The 23,770-nt window shown below is 36.6% G+C and overlaps 1 protein-coding gene across 7 annotated transcripts in view; it reads right to left on the minus strand.

Annotated features, from left to right (window-relative positions):
• Positions 1–23,770, minus strand: part of LOC134542986 (uncharacterized) — a 57,077-nt gene that overhangs the window by 18,540 nt on the left and 14,767 nt on the right. For all 7 annotated transcript variants that reach the window (XM_063387636.1, XM_063387633.1, XM_063387634.1 and 4 more), the window contains exons 8-11: positions 22,699–22,877; positions 21,007–21,138; positions 18,261–18,473; positions 8,213–8,331 (exon numbers count right to left, since the gene is read on the minus strand). In XM_063387636.1, coding sequence (XP_063243706.1) covers positions 8,213–8,331; positions 18,261–18,473; positions 21,007–21,138; positions 22,699–22,877 — 643 coding nt within the window. The remainder of the gene's footprint in view (positions 1–8,212; positions 8,332–18,260; positions 18,474–21,006; positions 21,139–22,698; positions 22,878–23,770) is intronic.

A 23,770-nucleotide genomic window follows, 5' to 3' on the forward strand; every position in this document is an offset into this window, starting at 1 on the left:
ATGAAGGTAGTCGGAAAACCAGGTTACAAAATTGCCACATAAACCAAATTTAGCAAGTTTACTGAGTAAAATATCATGATTAACAGTGTCGAATGCTTTCGCAAGGTCAAAGTAGCAGGCATCTACCTGACCCCTATTTGTTACCTCATAATAAATAGGATTCAGAAAGGACACAAGGTTGGTTGCTGTGGTCATACCAGTTCTAAAACCATGTTGTGAAGGAGATAGTCGGTTTTTAATTGGGATATTTAAGAATTTAAAGATAATTTTTTCAAATATTTTAGACAAGCCATTAAGGATGGAAATAGGACGGTAGTTAGATACCTTTAATTTAGAACCGCTTTTGAGAATGGGAATTACCCTTGCTATTTTCCATTTGGTGGGGAACGTTTGACTTTTCAAACTTACGTTAAATAAATGTTTAAGAAGTGGTGTTAATATGTATGAACAGCCTTTAAGAACAAAGTTAGGTATTCCATCAGGACCGCATGACATAGAAGATTTTAGGGATTTAATACCCCAAAGCACAAGACTTTCAGAAATAACGGGGACCAAAATGGTATCATGGTTTGACGTTGATACATTAACATTATGATTGTGATTAGTAGATGAATATACATTAGAAAAATATTCAGCAAAGGTATTAGATAGCAAAACAGGGTCAGAAGACACAACATCATTAACCTTGAGCAGGGTATGTTGATTTTAATCAGCATGATTTAAATCGTGATTTTAATCATGATTTAAATCATGTGATTTTTTTAAAAAAATCAGTGATTAAAATCAATTTATAATATGATAGTATGAACGTTAATATTTCCTATACTGTATCGTTTAAACCAAGTAATCATGGCTATTTACATAAAAATTGACTGCTGCAAAGATAGAATGAAAATTGAATAGTACTTAATTTCTTCTACAATGTATTTATAGTTATTTTGAAACACATTAAATATAGGTGGGTGGAATGTAACTTTAAATGCCATCTCATTTTCTCTCTTCTCTCCTCTACCTCATGTGTTTGTGTTGTGTGTGTGTGTCATATCTCTTTGGCAACAGGTTTGCCTTCCAACAATGTCAATGATAATTTTAGAACTGTAGGAAGGAAATTTTCAGTTCTTTGGTATGTCTGGTTTGGTTCAGTCAACATTAAGAAATCGACTGGGTACAGAAAAAGCTGCAAAACTTGTATTTTTGTTGAAAATTTTAAATAAGTAATATTTTATGTAGAAGTTTTACTTTGAATACTCTCGAATGTGTGCAATTCTGAGAAGAAGAACAAAAGGAAATTGTGGTTTTGATTTAAATTACTTTATTTAGAACATTGGACTATAAGACTATAAGGGATGACAGAAGTGACAAAGTTACATTTAAATATGATATATTTTCAATGATGTAGTTATTTTCTATAAGACATATTTTTTTACTAATGTTAACTATGTTACTGTACTAAAAATTTTTATAAAGTGACATCATTAATGTTTCCTTAAAACATTATGCAATGTAAAATGTGGTTATTTCAAAGAAAGAAAATTAGGCTAGTTGTCTTTACAAAATGAATTAATCTGTTATTAATTGTACTGTAGAGCAAAGTCAAGTCATGAAAACACTCATGAAAATGTACTGTATATTACACAGATTACGATTTTTTATATTTTAATAAAAAAAAAACAGATTTTAATCCAAAAAATCTGATTTTTTTGATTTTTTTTAAAAAAATTCAGGATATTTTCATACCCTGACAGGTACACAACTGATGTACAGACATGTTCATATTCGTCGGGCACTGCTGTACAAAAAATTATCTGGAAAAACTGGGCACTAATGTACTAAACAAACATTTCTCACTGGGCATTGCTGCACCTAGTAGTGTTGGCAATGTTGTGGAGCCCTTGCAATGGAGTGCAGATAAACAATTATTTAAATTATTATCTACTAGAGTAATTTTTTTCATTTAATCCCAAATACTTCACAGAGGGGTGTTAATTGGTATATTTTATCCACTATCAGAAAGTATCTCCTTAAACATTAAAATAAAATTTATAAAAATGATTAATTTTTAATATTTTTTATGCTGTTTAATTTATTTTATAATTTAAAACAGGGTATGTTGATTTTAATCAGCATGATTTAAATCGTGATTTTAATCATGATTTAAGTCATGTGAATTTTTTTTTAAATCTCATGATTTAAATCATGCAATTTTTTTTAAAATCAGTGAATAAAATCAATTTATAATATGATAATATGAGCGTTAATATTTCCTATACTGTATTGTTTAAACCAAGTAATCATGCCTACTTACATAAAAATTGACTGCTGCAAAGATAGAATGAAAATTGAATACATAGTACTTAATTTCTTCTACAATGTATTTATAGTTATTTTGAAACACATTAAATATAGGTGGGTGGAATGTAACTTTAAATGCCATCTCATTTTCTCTCTTCTCTCCTCTACCTCATGTGTTTGTGTTGTGTGTGTGTGTCATATCTCTTTGGCAACAGGTTTGCCTTCCAACAATGTCAATGATAATTTTAGAACTGTAGGAAGGAAATTTTCAGTTCTTTGGTATGTCTGGTTTGGTTCAGTCAACATTAAGAAATCGACTGGGTACAGAAAAAGCTGCAAAACTTGTATTTTTGTTGAAAATTTTAAATAAGTAATATTTTATGTAGAAGTTTTACTTTGAATACTCTCGAATGTGTGCAATTCTGAGAAGAAGAACAAAAGGAAATTGTGGTTTTGATTTAAATTACTTTATTTAGAACATTGGACTATAAGACTATAAGGGATGACAGAAGTGACAAAGTTACATTTAAATATGATATATTTTCAATGATGTAGTTATTTTCTATAAGACATATTTTTTTACTAATGTTAACTATGTTACTGTACTAAAAATTTTTATAAAGTGACATCATTAATGTTTCCTTAAAACATTATGCAATGTAAAATGTGGTTATTTCAAAGAAAGAAAATTAGGCTAGTTGTCTTTACAAAATGAATTAATCTGTTATTAATTGTACTGTAGAGCAAAGTCAAGTCATGAAAACACTCATGAAAATGTACTGTATATTACACAGATTACAATTTTTTAAATTTTAATCAAAAAAATCTGATTTTAATCAAAAAAACCCAATTTTAATCAAAAAAATCTGATTTTTTTGATTTTTTAAAAAAAATCAGGATTTATTCATACCCTGACCTTGAGAGAATACTCTTCACGGTAACCATTTCTCATTATTTTTACATAGCGCCAGAACTTTTTAGGGTAAGACCTTACTTTGTTATTAATATGTTGAGTCCAATTGATTTTCTCACGTTTGATTAGATATTTAACTTGCTTCCTGTAGAATGAAAATTGGGAATAGTAGATCATGTTTCTTTTCTGTAATTTATGGAAGTGTTTTTTAGCTTTTAGATTAAATATTAATTCACTAGAGAACCAGCAAAGTAGATTTTTTAGAAATAACAGGAATAAATTCATTCATACTGTTACATATGCAGTTAGAGAGTTGATCCACTAAAAAATTAACATCTGTAGACTTATAGAATAAAGACCAATCAAAATTTTTTATGGAACTAAAGAGACCAAGATAATCCCCATTTTTATAATTTTTGAAATTAGTCGAAGAATTAGACTTATATGGTAAAGAGTCTAAAATTAATTTTATAAATAATGCTGGATGATAGAAGTCTTCTTTTACGAGTGGATCAGTTGCTTGAGACACTTCACAGATTGATGAGTTAGAAAAAATTAAATCTAAAAGATTAGGGGGAGGCTGAGTGTTGTTGTATTGGATAAGGCAGAGGCTAGAAGCGAAATTGAGAAGACTCTGTGCCTTACGATTAGTGTTCACTTGTAAGTTATAATTGGACCAGTCGATACCAGGAACGTTGAAGTCACCAAGAATCAGTATTTCATCTTGAAGGGACGAAAGTTTGTCTTCAAGATATTCAAAATACGATAAATACGTAGTTAACGATGTGTTAGGCGGTAAGTAGATAGTACCAATAATAACTTGTTTAGATGAATTACTTTTAATTTTAATCCATACGGATTCCACACCAGGATAATCAAGTGTATTAATTAGCTCAACTGAAGCAAATTTAAGTTTATTTACCGCTATTAGCACACCACCACCACGTTTTTTCAATGTCAGTAGAGAATCTCTATCCTTTCTAAATATAAGATATTTGTCTGAGAAATAATGCGAATTTATACTCGTTTCGTGGAACCAGGTTTCAGTTAACAAATTATATTATAATCAGAAGTAAGAATGTTGTCAGAAAAGTCTGTTGATTTGGTTCTTAGTCCTCTGACATTTTGATAAAAAATGACACATTCCTTAGAAACTGAATGCAGGAGAAATATTAAGGTAGAGGTGTTCCTCCAGACACCCGGGATGAATTAGAAGCAGATGTAGATGAGGTAGATGTGGATGCAGGCACAAACGCAATTAAGGGCTGCAGGCTGGATTTACTGACTTCAGTCGGATTCGTTGATTCAGAGACGTTAATTATTTGATCTGGGTGCAACTTCCCGTAGAAAGGGCTAATTAAGCACCCACTTGGCCAAAAAACGATATTATTGATCCTTAAAAAGTCTTCCTCCAATACAGAAATATGAAAGGATGCATAGGAATTAAATTTTGTTCTTAGTTTGGTTACCTTCACTTGGGATAGATTAAGTTCATTGGAAATGTAATCGGTAATTTCCTGTTCATTCACAGATGGATCAAACCTTGTAACAAATAATGCTTTTGTTCTTCTGAATGTTGGTTTAGATACAGTTTTAAGTGTAGACACATTCCTTATCCCCACTTGTGTCGGCGTTTTCTTCCGGTCTTGATCTTGTTTACCGACGGTGTTCCCGTTAGCCTTGCGCCTATGTTGCATCACTGTAAAGCCGTCATTGTCCACAGGTGGCATGTTTTTGCTAGACCCCGTGCCGTCACGAGAATCCCGCTGAGTTTAAAGTAGGTCACTGTTCTGGCCATTGTTCTGGCTGGACTGGCTCCGGTCACCCGAAAGAACCGGGATTTCCACACGGGCAGCTTTCTTGCTGTTGGAAGAATTTATGAGTGCTCGACTATATGATTTTTCCATATCATTTTTAAGAGTCAATTTTTGATTAATCTGAGAAAGCTCATTTTTGATCTCAGCTGTTTCAGCACGCGAATCCATCAGTAGGGTCTTCAGTACTTGGTTTTCACTTCTGAGCTCATCTACTTTAATACAAAGTGATTTAACAATAGTACATAAATCATCCATATTGCAGGTGGTTGTTTGAAGTTCACAATGAAGTCCTTTCGAGAGTATTTCAAGGCTTCCCGTTGATTTTAGTTCAGAATCCTTTTGTCCCGTCTTCTTAGGAGATCTAAACATGTTGATTTCTTGACTTAAAATCAATGCGCGATCTTCATTATAGGGCAATGGAAACCCCTGGAAATCAGGTTGTTCGATAATCGAAGAATTAATGATGAAAAGAAATCACTACCGGCACAGATCACGTCTGAACGAACATAGAGCCGCCGAGCGAGCGCGCACACGTCCGTCTGCTCTGAACACCGGGCCGCAACAGAACACCGGGCTGCAGCTTACTACAGCTTACTATTCTCACCAGGTTAGCTAATAATGTATAATATTTATTTATCTAGTTAAGTTTTATGGCTTTGCAGAAATTTAGTTTTTTAGTCAAAAAAAAATTGGGGATAAAATAATTTTTCCCTGCTGGAATTTAAATGTGATCTGCAAAAAAATTTAGTGGAACATGCAGTGCTTACTAATTCTGTATAACCAAGATATTTCCTGAAATGTCCTTCATAAAATTAAGGTTTTTTGGTAGTTCTGAATAGAATCAACCTGAGTCTTCAAGTTCACACTGTTCAGGTAAAAATATAAATTTTTAAACAAAAAATATAAGTTTTGAAGCGAATGTAAACATTTAAGTCTCAGTTTGCAAGGAAAACTTTGGAGGGAGATACAGACTAACTATAATCCCCTAAGCAAATAACAGCACTAAAGTTAGTTCATTTCATCTGTTCCTTCAGAATTTAAAAAAAAAAATTACTGTGGGTTAAAATAGTATATACACTTTGAATGTTTTGGCTGAAGTTTACAATGATAAAACTTTTTCATCTACGTAATTGTTTCTTTTATTTTGTGAAAATTAATTATTTTAAATAATATGTTCGGTCTAACACGTATGAATTTTATTTTAATTAAAGTGTAGGAAAACAGTAGAAGCCGTACAAAATATTCATTTTTGAGTAAAGAAGCAAATGTTTTCTTGTGGAATTATTTTTTGTCAACCCGCATGGTAGGGGCGCAGAATAATTCCCTGAACTTCAAAAATAAACACTGATGGAGGGGAGGGACAGTAAATTCATTTCTCATGGTAGGAGGGGAGAAAGTTGTTCTTTAGGACGATCACTGTGTACTATCTACCAGAAAAAAAGTCAAAGCATGTCTCGACAACTAAGTCCTTATTTCATAAGTTTGTAGCTGGATGTTTTCTACCAGATCAATACACGTCTCCTTTGACACATTTTGAACAAAAAAAAAAAACATTGAGTAGTACAGTGTTTTGCACTGTTTTAGAGACACGTATAAGGTCATAATCTATTTGCTGACAGTTTGAATATATTTTTTAACTCTTCCCAGTAAAAATTCAGCTAGCCAATGACATGTTTACAGTTTACATCTGACCAATTATGTTAAATCAGTCTTTTTCTGTATTATTTTTCATTACCAAATGAAGTGGAAATTAAAAACCCTCAACATTAATAATGCTAAAAAATATCCCCAAAATTTCAGGAATATTTTTCCAGTCTGAGATGAGAAAAATTTATATAAATCTTGAAATCTTTTCTGAATTTCAGTATCTCGTACAGCCCTACTATTTTTATAAGAATAGTGAGGGTCGAGCATCCGGTCGCCGCACTGAAAATCGTGCTGACAGTTCTAACCCATTTCTAACGACGTGACTGGTTCTCTATGTGGTAAAAACCCAGCTAGCCAAGCACCGCTGATTTTATTTATGGCCATAAACAATGGCATTAAATCCTGCTTTTAATGTATTCTGGTTTAAGGAAAAAAAACCTGGAATTCTTCGAAATTTTTTAGTTTTCCCGAAGACGAAGAAAATCAGTCTTCGATTCGACTTCGACTTTCCAAAGCTTCACACAACCCTAGCCGTCAAGAATATTCGCATTTGTGGGTAAGCCTCAAAAGTCAGAGTTTGTCTGAGCATTATGCCTATTGTGAATTATGTAAGTGTAATTTTAGTTTTCAACATGACAGGAACGATGACTGCCGGCACTATGTAAATAGCAATAAACACCAATACAGTTTACAAAGAAAGTTCTCTAATAAACCATTAAACCATTTTTTTTTTTTTTTAAATCTGAGACTGCTAACTCAATGAGAAATGCACAACTAGTTTTCATTTAGAGAACAACATACCACTCTGGTAACTTGTAAGCCTGCATTTTATGTAGTTTCAATAATGTTTTTCTCTGAATATTTTAATGTAAATACTCTTTATCAAAGAACATTAAGTTCATTTAAAATTACTTGTAGTCCTAATAAATTTATTTGTAATTTATTGAAAGGAAAACAGGTTACTGTAATGTGCAAGACATCGCTGTGTTTATGAGAGGAAAGTTAGAGCCAATGCTAAACACATCTGGATTAAGTTTATCTATGGAAGCATGAGTTGAAATTAAAAGGAAGTATTTTACGTTATAAGCATTTTAGCATTATAAGCATTGTAAATTATAGACTTTAAAGTTGCAAAATGTAATTTTTTTTGTATCAATAATGAAACTTTTGAAAAACTACTAATTTTTTTGAACACCCAATACTGATGGCTTAGACAATGTTTGGCACCTCTGCGTTATAAGCAAGAGGAATATACACATGGCCATATAGTAAAATTCAAGGGAGTGGGAAATAAGAATTTACTATGTGGGAAAATTTATAATGCAGGGTTTTCTTAAACGGGAATGACTTTATTTTTCTCTAGTCAAAAAGGAGAATATTAAATATTTGCCTGAAAAAAATTAGCTGTACTACTTGTTTGTAATGTTAACTAGCCTTGGTACTATTACCAAAAAAATTTAGCGGGAACATGGCAATCAAACTACAGTACATAGGAACACAGTATCTGAGGCAGAAGCCTGCTGCTGAGGACGTGTGAGCGTACCTGACTCGAGGCTTCGCCTTGCCCACTGTGTCCACTGGCACCAAGTCCACCCCAGGGCGCACCATCTCCCGGCACATGGGGCACTGCAAGGTGTCGCCCCCACTGTGGTGACACGACGTCTGCAACAATCGCATCACTGATAACTGTTCAGAGAGGCCGGAGCACGTGACCACAGCTGCTTGCAACCCTGACGCACAAGAACACACGCAGGGTTACAGCATTCTCAGCAATACAACCAGACCTGCATCCTTTCATTTTTTTATGATAAGTAATGAAATAAAACTGTTGGCCCCTAGTTGTGGCGACACTGAAACAACAATCTGCTTGCTACTACAGGCTCCTAGTTTGTGGTAGCCACTGCAATAAACCTCCTTGCTATTGTATTGATGTGTTCTCATGGGGTTCTTGGCGTCTACCCTCGTTGCAGTAAATACCAGGACCGCTACTGCTGGATGTTCTGCCCAGACTGATAGTCCAGCTAGCACGTCACTGCCCTGGGTTACTGTATGGAGAGTAATTATAAAAAGGAAATTTAGTGGTGTTACGTGAATAGTGGAAATTTGCATATAAATGAAATAATAATAATTGAAAAACATATGATTTTAATGGTTCTTAAATATTGGTGTGAAGTTACGTTTAAAATGAGATTAATTGAGAAACAACCAAGGTGTCAAATCTAGGTGTCGGAAATTAGATGCAAATGACGTCACTAGTACACGTTGAATGTCTTGCCGGGTCTAGCTATCCGTCGTCGGAGGCTTGAGGCTCTCTTCACAGGACCTCCAGGTGGTCTGCTGCTACACTGGAACTCTGGATGCTGTAATGCTGTAATTAGCGAACTACAGAGGTGCTGAGGTCGCCGGGTATCAGCTGAAGACTCGACATCCCTCTCGTCCTGTAAAGTCTGGTCTAATTCTGGATTGGTCTCACCAATCTTCGTGGTCGAATCTCAGCTGGCGCTGCCCTCAGATGTCTGGAACCACTACGAGACGAAAACGGGACCGACGCGGAAGTTGGCACTCGAAGTCGCCGATACTCCCTATCTAGGATTTATTTAATCCAGATACAATTCTCTCAACTCGTAGAGAGGAGAATGCTAAGCAAGTCACGATCGCGGATGACGCGAAATCTTCTATTTCTCGGGCGGCAACCAAGGCTTTGGTTTGCCCCAGCCCGAGAAACGTCTTCTTTCCGCAAGATGGCGATGGCGTCCCCCTTCTTCTTCCTAATATCTATTTACTGGCCTCCCTAGCAACCAAGGAGCCATCGATATCAGCAAACAGAATAAGCTGCATAGTGAAATAAAAACGTGGATGTTGGAGTGTAAAAGAATCGAACTAAGACCAAATGAATAAAGCTTCCAAGGAATAATTCTTAGAAGACCCTGAAGTTAAAGTGTGTCGTCTATGGTAATAAGATGTGTCATATTTGTTATGCCTTGGTTGTTCTCTTTACAATCAAAACAATTAAATACATAATATTCCCTCATGGAATATACAATTAACATTACAATCATAATAAAAATAATAATATATAACTGTAAACATTTGTACTGGTTACAGAGCCGCTTCAATGTTTGTTGTGATCTTTTCTTCCAGAAAAATCAAAATAAACTTTCTAAATATACATTGAGTTAACATGACTATGTTTTTCTTGAATAACAATTCATAAATTTCTCACTTCTGTTCGTTGAATGTCTATCAGAGTCTGTGTGAGATAAGTTTCATGACGTTACATTCATCATATCATAAAAGTAATAATTATTAACATAATATTCAAGATAATAAAATTAAACGTATCCCTTGTTTTAGACTAATAGGTAACATGTTGTTATCTTTTCAATCAACATCAATTAATTATTTAAAACAAATCAAATTCTCATATTATATATACACAATATCACATATCATCAGTATCTAGTCCTGAATAAAGTGACTAAGTGTTTTTGTTTTCTTTTGGTAGATAAAGATTACCAAAATATTGTAGCTGAGAATAAACATGTACAATAGACACAAGTACGTAGAAATGTTATTGACAAATTTGTAGATCGTTGACAAAATATCTGACAATGTTTTCAGTTCAGATAATGCACGAAGTTATGAATCACAAATAAAACATTACGTAGTTATCACGTATACACACTCGTGTTCTCGAACACTTTCTCGTTGTCGACGAAAATGCACTCACTTGTGTTCACTTTCTTTAGTTTGTCTGACAAAAATATTTTAAATAAATGGTTGTTCTCTGCTTAGGCAAAATTGTTTATAATAGTATTGAAATGTCTTTATTACAAGCTCAATACTAATGGTTGAGTGTAATGATTCTCAAAATTAGCTCATAAGGCAAGTTTTTTCTTTGGTAATAAGCATGTGCCAAATGACAAATTCAATTAAATGAAATCTCATCAGATTCATATATTTATAACAAGAGTAATGAAATACTATCTCTTTGTTTAGCTTAGCGTGTAGAGTAGGAACAATTCCTAAATAGAAAATAATATGAATGTCGAAGCTAGGAGAAATGAAACGAAGTAGTGTATGTGTATGTGCAATAGTGACAGAACGGTGTTCAGATATGTAAGTAAGTTGAAGGTCGAACGGTAACGTGAACTATCTCTCAAAAGAATCTCAGGTATTAATAATAGTGTATGTGACAGTGACGTGTTTCGCCTGACTAACAGCTGGCTCTTCTCTCTTAGATGACGCCTCTCGACGAACGCTACTGGATCTTAACGAGTTATCTTCATGATATTCAAATCTTCCATGACGTAGACATACAGTAGATATCAAATCCTTCAATAATTTCAAAGATAAAATAATTATGTGGCATGGCTCAAATCTTACACACTGGCTAATAAAAATTCACACCACCTATAGGTGTGACAAACATCGACGACGAAAATCGCATATCCGCGACAAATGTCCGCACTGGCCTACATGCTCAGTGGACAAAAACAAATCGTCGATAAGTGCTCTACGCACAGAAATGTCCTCACTGGTACTCCGACACAGTGGACACTAAATTAGCCTCAAGCATGCGTGCTTGTTTTAGCGATGCAACATATTGTTCCCTTACTGTTGGGATAAACATTAATTATAGCCAAACAATAAATCTACTTCATGTCGAATGTCACTGATGACTTGACCAAACATCATCTCTTAAATATACGTTATAGATCAGCGTATCTAAGACTTAGGTTGCTTATAAAGCCTTAGCTGTGTTAGATTAAATCTTCCGATGACCTTGTCACTGTCAGTTTCCTTGAGAGTGTAACAGTTCTCATTTATTCGTTCACAAACTTGAAATGGCCCTTCGTATAATAAAAACAACTTCTTCGTCACCTGTTTCCACATGTCACTAACAGGATTAGTTCGTTTAAGCACTAGGTCTCCTATATTTAACTTCGTTATTCGTTTCGGCTTCTGTAGCTTACTTCGACGTTCTGCAGCTAGATGTAGACGAGCTGTAACAAATTTCTCTATTTGTTCCCTCATATCTTCGCTTATCGATTCTGGTTCTTTCGTGTTCTTATCGTGGTCGGGTAATATGGTAATCGGTAACGCCTCTGATCGTTCCGCAGTAATAATCTCATGGGGTGTTAATCATGTCGATTACCGGCGTTAAACGTCACGGTACTGGACGTAGACTTAGCATGTATCGGTTCTATGCCTTGTGGATTTGCATAGTAGGTGATAGGGTTGACGGGTTCTTGTCTCGCAAAATACTCTGAGTACTGTGATGAAGATGAAGGTTGATTCTGGAATGTATTTTGTGAGAATTGAATAGCTTCATTACCGGCGGCTTCACTTCTCAGTTGGTTAACCGATAACTTGCTAGGGGAGTTTGGTTTGTGTGGCTGTCGGTTCCGCGGACTACCGGATGACTTCGCCTCTCCTCGATTTTCGTAATAATGTTTCGAGTTGTCGTAGTTCTTACTCGAATATTTGGGCGAATGTCTGTCGTCCTTATAGCGCGGCGACCTGGGTGGCCGTCTCGGTGAGGTAGGCGGGGTTCTAGACTGTTCGCCCCTACCTTCTCGCCTAGGCGTTGAATCATAAGTACTTCCTCCGCGTCTGTATTCTCCGCGTTCCTCGCTGTTACGCCACGAGCGGTTGTGTTTTGAGCGTTCAAACTCGCGTGACTTCGAACCTCTATGGTAAACATCGTTGTTGTCACGGCCTGAATACCAAGTGTTTCGTCTATGGGCCGGCTTATTCTTGCCCCAAATTAGACTGTTCACGTGCGGCTGTTTACGTTGGTTATTGTCCGGGTAATTTTCATTACGCCGCTGATTCCAAGGCTGATACAGCGGTGGTTGTCTGTTCACTGGTGATTTTTCAGATTCCTCTCGCTGGCTATTTCTATTCTGCCGGTCGAGCCTGTCAAATGCGAGTAGCTGTTCCCGGAAATCTGCTATACCGTCAAAGCTTCTACCTGTCAGATGTAATTGGTAGCGCATCGGAAGTTGGCCTAAAATCATTGCCACGAATTCATCGTCGCTCATGACGTCTAGATAGCGGGTACGCTCGAACATGTCGCTTAAATGAGCCTCGAGTGTCTTGTTTTTCTTAGGATCATACTTTTCTCCGTGTAACTGAGCGCGTAAATTCCCCTGAATTTTCAAACTCCAGTGTTGTTGTAGGAAAGCTGCTTTAAACTGTCCAAATGATGATATGGAAGTTTGGTTAACTTCCCACCAATAATATGCGGTACTTTTCAAACAGTTGTTCAAACATCGCAATTTTTCTGTGTACGAAAGATTGAATCTCTCCGCGTATTCTTCGAATAATTTTATAAATTTACGTGGATTTTCCGTGGATTTTGAGGAAAATACAGGCATTTCCTCTGACCAATGCCTAGCAGGGTGGTTTAAGGCTGCTGTATCCACTAATATTACTTGTTGTCCGGTTGCAGTGTTGGTAATCACGTCTTGTGAACGGTAAGTAGGCGTAGCCTGGTGTGACGACGCGGACGGGTCTCGCTGCGCTGACGTCATCGTTTCCGCCGCAGACGCGCTTGTAGTGTCAACGTTTATCTGTGTATGCGCTGCCGCTCCAGACAATGATAAATGCTGCACGCAGTTCTCGAGCTGGATCAATTTTCTATTCACGGTTCGAATGTCGTCTGCACTAGTCGCTTCATGTCGTTGTAGCGCGGTGTTTACGTTAGCGAATTGTGTTTCGCTAAGTTGAACGTAACTGTTGAACTGTTCCTCTGCAGCACGTTTTGCGACCTCTATGCACGTAGTTTCCGTGTTGATTACGTGTTGTTGTAACTCGGTTACTTGCGCATCAATTTCCTCAAATCTGTTCATTACCGTTTCGCGAATGTTATGAACTTCCTCCTGCGTGTCGCGAATTTGTGTCGCTATTTGTCTGGTTACGTCACCAATTTTAGCTTCTACTTTGTCTATCAATTCAAAGTGTTGTCGCACTAGCTCTTCAGACAAATTTTTAGACTGTTCCGCCGCTTCGATACGCTGGCATTCTAACACATTATTAATTTGCCTAGCCATCTCGTCGGATAATGTTTTTGCCTGTTCCGCCGCTTCGGTACGTAACAAATCTGTAACTTCCATACGTTGAGATGCTAACGCAGTATCAATCTGCTTAGCCATTTCGTTCGTTAGTCTTTCGGACTGTAACCTGTTTTGTTCTGCTGCTTCTGACCTCTGCCTTGTCATTTCGCTAGACATTTGTTCGGTTACTTCTATACGCTGGGATTCTAACGCAGTATGAATTTGTATAGTAACCACATTCAATGCTCGCATTAAATCCTCCATGGAAATATTATTCGCGTTTTCTTTAGCTACCTGCACAACTGGTTCGGAAGCGTTACTTTCCTCTATGCGCGCGGGTTCGGTAGCAAAGCTAATTTCTTGACCTGCCTCAACGCTTAGTGTGGGTGTATCCTCTTTGTTTTCACTTTCAACACAGCCTAGCATTTCTTTCTGGCCCTCGACTGATGTTTCCTCCTTGTCAGAGCTGGTCTTTTTGTGCCTCAGGAAATACATACCTTCGTCGGCCATCTTGTTGTGGTTCCGACGTACTAGTATGCTATGCTACAGCAAACTACACAATTTCACTTTTGTAGCTTGTCCAGTGTGTGTCGACACTCGTCGAAGCCCCTAAGTTGGCTCGCCACTGAAACAACTCAATGCTTGCTACTACAGGCCCCACGTTGGGCGCCACTGAAATAAAACTGTTGGCCCCTAGTTGTGGCGACACTGAAACAACAATCTGCTTGCTACTACAGGCTCCTAGTTTGTGGTAGCCACTGCAATAAACCTCCTTGCTATTGTATTGATGTGTTCTCATGGGGTTCTTGGCGTCTACCCTCGTTGCAGTAAATACCAGGACCGCTACTGCTGGATGTTCTGCCCAGACTGATAGTCCAGCTAGCACGTCACTGCCCTGGGTTACTGTATGGAGAGTAATTATAAAAAGGAAATTTAGTGGTGTTACGTGAATAGTGGAAATTTGCATATAAATGAAATAATAATAATTGAAAAACATATGATTTTAATGGTTCTTAAATATTGGTGTGAAGTTACGTTTAAAATGAGATTAATTGAGAAACAACCAAGGTGTCAAATCTAGGTGTCGGAAATTAGATGCAAATGACGTCACTAGTACACGTTGAATGTCTTGCCGGGTCTAGCTATCCGTCGTCGGAGGCTTGAGGCTCTCTTCACAGGACCTCCAGGTGGTCTGCTGCTACACTGGAACTCTGGATGCTGTAATGCTGTAATTAGCGAACTACAGAGGTGCTGAGGTCGCCGGGTATCAGCTGAAGACTCGACATCCCTCTCGTCCTGTAAAGTCTGGTCTAATTCTGGATTGGTCTCACCAATCTTCGTGGTCGAATCTCAGCTGGCGCTGCCCTCAGATGTCTGGAACCACTACGAGACGAAAACGGGACCGACGCGGAAGTTGGCACTCGAAGTCGCCGATACTCCCTATCTAGGATTTATTTAATCCAGATACAATTCTCTCAACTCGTAGAGAGGAGAATGCTAAGCAAGTCACGATCGCGGATGACGCGAAATCTTCTATTTCTCGGGCGGCAACCAAGGCTTTGGTTTGCCCCAGCCCGAGAAACGTCTTCTTTCCGCAAGATGGCGATGGCGTCCCCCTTCTTCTTCCTAATATCTATTTACTGGCCTCCCTAGCAACCAAGGAGCCATCGATATCAGCAAACAGAATAAGCTGCATAGTGAAATAAAAACGTGGATGTTGGAGTGTAAAAGAATCGAACTAAGACCAAATGAATAAAGCTTCCAAGGAATAATTCTTAGAAGACCCTGAAGTTAAAGTGTGTCGTCTATGGTAATAAGATGTGTCATATTTGTTATGCCTTGGTTGTTCTCTTTACAATCAAAACAATTAAATACATAATATTCCCTCATGGAATATACAATTAACATTACAATCATAATAAAAATAATAATATATAACTGTAAACAGTTGTACTGGTTACAGTAACAACCTTACATACCTAGCTTAAGATTTAATCTTCAACCAGGCTACAAACATATATCCATACCAAGAATCTCCAACTGACTGGTCACAGTGTAAGGGTACTGACAGACTTTTATTTTAATTCACTGTACCATATGTAATGTTGCAAGACCCCTGCCCTCCTAGCTAAATATTTTTCTTTTAAACTATTTTCATGAATGTAAACATTTCTTAAAAAGTCTCAATAAGAATATTTTACAATTTTTATGTATTTAAGGGTGGATATTTGCACGTGCTGTGTGTTTTAAGAATGTACGATGTATTTTTACAGACATTTTAAATCATTATTATTTTTTTTATGTAATTATTCCAAAATAAGCCATTGTACTGGATTTTTTTTCCTGTTTTGGCCTACTTTTTCAGGTTTTTCTAAATAAGTTTAATTTTGTAAAGTAATTTGTATTATGATTGCTGTTACATAAAGTTCTAGAACAATGGTCTGTAAGTACGAGGGAGAACGAAACAGTGATTCCCCGGTAACAGAGACAAAAGCTGGGATTCCCCACTGGTCGTGGGAACTGAGTGATAACTGCTGTCTCATGGTGTGGGAGAGAGAATGAGAATGTAAAGTCCCTGGCTCTGTGTATAGAAAACTGTTTTCAATGTATGTAGCGTATTCCTATTGGCTTGTGATGTGTAGTGTGAATGAAGCGGGTGTGTGATTGGTCGGTGAGGTCATGTGACTTCTCCTCCCTGCGTGAAGGACACAGTGCCATGATCTCACCAGTCGTCTGTCGATCGCTGCACCAGGAAGGCGCGTTCAGCGGGTTCTCAAAAAATATGTAGTTTTGGATGCGGTTGGTTCGTCTTTCGGGCAATAAAACTCTTGAATGAAAAAGAAAATCTTTTTATTTCATATAACGAATCGTAACACACAGTCACGTGATTATTGGAAATTATTTATTATTCTAAGACATAACTTTTACTGAGAAGATTTCAAATTACAACTTTTGTCAAAATTATTGTGCTATGCAATTTAGAATAAACTGTTACAGAGGAGAAAGTTTCCAGAACATTTTCACTATTTGTCAAGTTAAGTAAAGCATGTAAAACGATCCATATATTGGTATTTTATAATAGTATCCGTCAAGTTAATATTGAAGTTAAAATGCAAAATGGACATAAATTATTTATTTATTATTATTTATTAAAATTTGTGACATGCACACCAACAGCCGAAGCTTTAGAGGTGTGCACAGAACAAGTAATACAAACACGACACATACAAACGAATAAATACAACATAAACAGGATAATAAAAGACGACACATACAAGCGAATAAATACAACCTACACAGGAAAATAAAGGACGACACAATAACAAACAAAACAAAACAAAACAGCAACTGAGATAATTTTAACTAATTGATCTAAAATTGGAAGAATAAACAGGATTATAAAATTACTCAGAATATTAGGGTAATCATAAAAATTAAAATTTGAAGTTTTTAATAAAATTTTCATATTTATTGAAATTTGAGATAAGTCTGTAAATTAAATCATTATTATTGTGTAAGGAACATAATAGGGATCGAAGGCGGCTTTTGAACTGCGGGACTCGAATACCAGAGTTATCAAGTAAGTATAAGCAATTAATTTTTGAACTATAGCACTTAAACACAAACAGGGCATCCAGATGGATGCGACGATTTGAAAGAGATTCTAATTTGGGTAATTGATGGTGTCTAGAACTAATTATTTTGAAAAATTTATTTTGTATGGATTCAATTTTGTCACTGTCGGTGGTGTTAATACTGTTCCAGATAACTGAGCAATATTCGAGTTTACTTCTAACTAAGGACAAATAAAGAGTAAGAATGGATTCAGTATCAGATGCATAGTAAGTTATATAATTTATTAAATATGAAGCGAGAATATTGATTGAAATAGTTACTGAAGCAAGAACGATACAAAATTTATTTGTGTAGTACGACAGTGAGTGCTTTAACTGATTATAATATTGAATATCATGAAGACATAATGTCAGGCTGGGGTTACCCACAACGGGAAAGGAGTAGACAGGGAAAGGAGTAGACAAAACAGCTAACAACTCAACGCAGTCTCTCGGACAACAGAAAATAACCTGACTCCAAGCAATGTCCAATGAATTTAGGCGGAGGAGGAAATGCTACTGTAAACTGAGCATGGTGGGAAAGGTAGCAGCTCCCACATTATTGGCTTGAAGGCTGAAGATGAATGACATCTACTACAAGGCTCACGTTCAGATAGCAGCAGGCATGGATGAGGCATCTTTAATGGCTGCTACCACACGCTCACCTGACGGCCTATAGGTGGCAGCCCCACCAGCCTGATGTATACACGAAAAGCCTAGTAAGTCTGTGACCAAAATTAAAATCTACTCGAGTAATAAAAAGATATGCCAGCTGGATAACGTGGAAGACAACCCAAGCCACGTTTAGGGTTTAGGGAATTTGAATATTGGTACACTCACAGATAGGATAGAGGAAATTGTGGATGTTAAGACAGAGAGGTAGTGGTCTAAAGGAATTGAGCAGCCAACCACTCACGTCTATGCAGGAGCTGCACAGAAAGCAGTTGCACGAGGGGTGTCTGCGCAGGTCCGTGTCGATGACCTCCAGACAGATGGCACAGCTGCGCCAGCCGTCCCCACGCTCATCGCCCACGAACGGCTGGTCGAGGGCATCGTCCTTTGCGCAGTCCACAGACCCCGGCAGGCTCTCGCGGCTGCCGAACTCCTCCCCAGTCGCAGCGCTCTCCTCCTGAACACAGCACGCAGGTTGGTGCTGCTGTAAGGCTGGGACTGGGATACTTTTGTCCACTGCTTCCATCAAGTGAAACTTCTTTACATACGTAAATCAATGCTATCACAGGGGTGGGTCACTCAATTGTAAAAAAAACGAATATTGATATAGTGCTACTGAGGCAATGCTACAATACTGCATTTTTTAATTATGTAGCTGATACTCTGTGATCCAATTGTCATGGTGATTGCCTCTCCTCATAGACAGAGCCTGTTGGGAACACTGCCACAAACACACTCAAGCTAGCCCAATAGCACATTTTGTATAAATAAATAATGGTGTTTAGTATGTTATTGGATACTTTATTCTTTTGTTTTATTGTTTTAGTGAATTACTAAATATGTATTTAGTTTAGTTGTTCAAGTGGATTATTGAAAACACATGAAGTGGCCAAGCTCCAATTAGCAATTAGTATTTGTGCATAATTTTGCACACATATATTGAACAATTAATTTTATATATAAAAAAAGATTATACAATATACAAAAAGTAAGTTACAAATACAACAAATGAAATTACAAAGACTTAAAAACATAAAAACCCAATAGACCAATTTTTATCTATAATGGTATTTTTAAATCAACCACAACCAACTTTCTTTTCCTTTTCCCCTAATTTTATGCCAGTTCAGTTTGTGACAAAATGTAAGAACAAGCAACTGAGCCTTGCATAACAAAGTTACAGCGCTTATCAAGGGAACCGACATTACTTCTGCCCCCGCCACACCCTAGGTGCACAAAGGACCTCGCCGGCACCTGGTGGCTGGCAACCCATTGCATGCCCAGCTGCTCGTCACCATATAACTAATATTAGTAATTCTTTGTAAAAGGTTTTATCAATTAAAAAAGTGTTTATTTAAAGTTTAGAACAAACTTGAAGGCAAATTTGTATTTCAATCCTAGCATGGTATGAGAGCATGGAATCTTGTGGTATCAGTTTTGAATACATATACACCAGCCCCTCGAAGTAACGCTGTTCGATTAGCGCTGTTTTGAAGTAACGACGCTAATTAATTAGGGCATGATTTGAAGTAGAGCGGTCATATATTCGAAGTAGCGCTCTTTCTCGTCCACATAATTTATTTTATTTTCAAACGTGCACAATGTAACAAACAAAATGGAACAAATAAAAAATAAGACTGCACTTGTGTAACATAAACATTATGACGAATCAAAAAAAAGATATTATCTTTTTATGAAATAGTTATTCGCTTCCATAGCATATTTTAAAAGCCTAATTAAAATTGCACAGTAAATAATATTTCGTAAATACATTTTCCGACGCCTACGTGTGTGTTTAGCTAATGTTTATACATACTACGCCGTCTTGCAACTCAGCAGCAGCTCTAGTGGGAAATGCTGGAAGCTTTTGAGGCTAGTTCACATCTTGCATGACAGGCTGCGCTGACTCCTAGTCGTGCGTACACGAAGTTACTCTTTTTTTAGAATCGATTTCAATTTAAACCAATTACTAAACCTAATAAGTACTACATACTTTATCCTGTGTTACGTAAATCAGTAGTTTTGAAAATATGTATTTAGATGTGTTAACAGTATGTAAATACGTACATTTAAACGAAATAAATGTCATATAAGGAATAGTAAACAAACGTTTTTCAGTGGCTGGAGAACCAAATATTATGATTAACATGCACTCTTATGGCAAAAACGTATTTGATTAGCGCTGTTTTGATTAGCACTCTATTTTCCTGGAACGAATTAGAAATTAGAGCGTTACTTTGAGGGGCTGGTGTACATACAGACATGCTCACACACTCTTTTGCCATGGACATTAAAAAAATTAAAAATTGATAGTAATGACAGATATGAGATATACCATTATGCAACACACTAGCAACTTAATCGCTGTGTCCATCTATGACAAAACACACATTGCGACTTGACAAAAAAAAACTTGATTTGAAAAGAAATCTCCAGTAAATTTGTTTGTAATGATGCTGAACTTAAATACAGTTTACATGGCCATAATCAACAACCAAAATGGATGAATAACATAGCTTAACTATGTAAATATGAGCTCTTTCAATCATTATTTTGCAAAAATGCTTTATTCTAAAAAGATTATTGTGTTTCAAGTGAAACAGATTGGATTTCACTGTATTTCCCATTTCGAGAAAATGTAGAGATCATTGACATAAATTTTTTTTTCATAAATAGTGAACCAACAAGTGCTGGACCACTTAAATGGACAAACTACAAAAGAACAGATGGGTGGAGGCCTTTACCCATGCTTATTCCCTTGCTGTGCTGTTGTTGGCGATCACCTCCTTGACCCAAAACCATTACACTCCATATTGTTTATAATTTATCATTTTTCTCTGTTACAAAAACTTGACTTCCACCTTCAGAAGTATAAAACATTTCTACTCTAATTTAGGCATCAAACAATGGACTTTGTACATTCCTATAGCCAACCTTTACACTCTTAAAATTTTACTTCAATTGTAAAGACAATATAAAAACATTCTTACCTCTGGTTCATCTTCTTTGGCAGCATTCTTTTCCGGCTTAGGCCTCGACTTTACATGCAAGGGAGCAATAACTTCAAATGCATAGATGTCTCGGTTAGTATCATTTACATAACGAACCAATGAGTTGTCATCCTGGAACCAAACAAAGTTGTTTACATTCCATGAGTATTGATGAATATTTCATAAGTTTAAAAACTCACAGAGAATCGCAAAACTGAAAAAAAATTTTATTACCTTACATTGGTATTTATGAATTCATGTAAGTTAAAAAAGGTTAACAGGAATTATTCTCCTTAAACTGAGTCAAATAAGGCAGTAAGTTGTAAGACTCAACATATATTTGAACTAAGGTTGCTAATTGCACTGTACATTTTGCTAGATTTTATTTGGGACAAAAAATTTTGCCAGAAACTAATAGAAATTTTATTATAAAGAAAAATGTTTAAAGGAAGAAAAAAAAACTTTTTACATTGTATCAAGAAAAAATACTTTATACAATTAAACTAGACTAGTGCCAAACACATCAGCAACTGAACACAATAAGGCAATTTTCACTGAATCAAGAACTTTAAGAAGTTGGGAATTTTAATTTTTTATTGATTTTTATTGTAATTATTCATCTATCCTTCGAATAGACTTGCTTACCATGCAACAGCATTTCTCTCCAACTGCAGAGAATTTTTTTTTATCTATCACTTTCACAAATATGCATTCAATAAAATATGTACTTCACATAATCAATCATGACTACTTAGACAGCATCACAGGGCAATAAATATTCACTTATCCAGTGGCCTTTTATCATTTGTTAAATTTCCACAACTCACATATATATATATATATATATATATATATATATATATATATATATATATATATATATATATATATATATATATATATATATATATGAATGTTGGGTAGTTGTCAAAAAAAAAACTAATTCATTTCCCAAGTATTTTCATTCAATTGAAGTTTTGCAGCGCAATAAAAGATTTCAGGGTGTACAGCAAAACCTGCAAAATTTCCATTAAAACACTGCCATAGTATGAAAACAATACATAGGTATGTATGTGTGCCAGAACACTAGTGTTACACATTAGTGCTGGCTAACGCTGTGTACTTGATATATCAAAGCGTTCGTAGTTAAAATCTTTGTCTTGTAAATGTAAATTAAAAAAATCCTTACATTCCTTGCCATTCTATAGTGTGTTTTTAGATGGACGTAAGTAGTCCTACAATATTTTAGTTTTAAACTACTCCGTGATGGCAAAACAAAAAGTGTTTTCTATTGCTGATAGAGTAAAAAGCTGGAAGTAATACAAAGTTGAAAATTTGTTGGCTTGATTAAGCAAATTCAAGCATCAAGTGTACCTATCAGTGGTTTTAACATTAAATTTGTTTAGATAGTTTTGATGAGTCCATTAGTAAAAAGTTCAGAAAATTACGAGTGCTAAAGTGATATTTCCTGCTCATGATCTTTTCTAGCTGAAAAAAACATTATAACAGGGTTCTACTGCAATAAAAACATGGCAAAGTTAACAGGTTTGTCTACAAATATATTTTAAAATCCCTGACATAAAAATATTTCTCCGAGTATTCCATGATCTAGTCAGCAAAAGGAAATTCCCTGACAACTCCATGTTCGACACGCCGAGTGTCAGGATTCCTGGGTCGTGAATGGAAACTGACCAGGATCCTCGCGATGTGGTTCTCCAGGACCTCTGCAAGGACCACCTTCTTGGGCACCAGGCCAGCCCGGTCCACGAGCTTCAGCAGGGCGTCCTTCATGTCCTGCACCTTGCCCTGCTTGTCGAGGGTCAGCAGGTAGCGCACCAGCTCCGCCGCACCGGCCGGCACAAACGTCACGCCTGGGGCACACAGGGCAACCCATCAGCGCATCGGACCCTCCCAGCGTGGCACACGCAACTGTACACCGCCCACATGAGCTGGCCAGAACCACCGGAGCAGAACAGTTTTTTTTTTTGTTGTAATCCACGGTGCTAGCCCACTTTCTTTTCCGCCCAATTATGGTATGCGAGACAGATCAAATGAGAAATTGAAGCGGACGTATCTTCCCGGGAAGACGTCAGGCACACACCAACCTCCTTCCCTCCCCTCCACACTTTTTTTTTTGGTATATCCCTCCCTTTTTTCCTCCTCTGCTACTGGCATCTGCTTAGGACATGTACTGCTGTGTGCTGTCCCTGGGTCAGTGTCAGTTTGCTGTTCCTGTATTACTTTTCATGACCAAATAAGCTGGGGTTGATCTATGGCAGCCACAGCGACAACCAGGTATGGGCGTTAAAGAGTGTAAGTACTGTTTGTCCGTTTGCTGTTACGGTGCATGTTGGCTGCACCTCCTTACTGTAACTTATTTTACTGGTGATTGTTTATAGCCATTATTTAAAATTCCTTTTCGGCCACTGCCCTCAAGATTATACTCGACTGTAATTTCTCGTACTGAGATACAATTTCTTAAGTTACCTGTTGCATTTTGTCAGACAAACGTTTTGTATGGCCATGCCAAATGTGTGCGCATCCCGAGAGCCTGATATAATTTTTCACGTCAGTCGTTTCTCACTCTGGCTTTTTAAAATCATGCTCATACCATATTTTTGTATAACATTTTCATGAGATGTAATTGTTTGGTCAATGAGCTTGTTAGAAGCAAAAATATTTAAATGTCTTATGCTCTGCCAATGTTACATCCTTAGAGGTTGCTCTGGGAATTGACTCATGTAATCTAAGTATGGTTATGCAT

This window comes from Bacillus rossius (genome assembly GCF_032445375.1).
Source record: "Bacillus rossius redtenbacheri isolate Brsri chromosome 9 unlocalized genomic scaffold, Brsri_v3 Brsri_v3_scf9_2, whole genome shotgun sequence".
Taxonomy (NCBI): Eukaryota; Metazoa; Arthropoda; class Insecta; order Phasmatodea; family Bacillidae; genus Bacillus; species Bacillus rossius.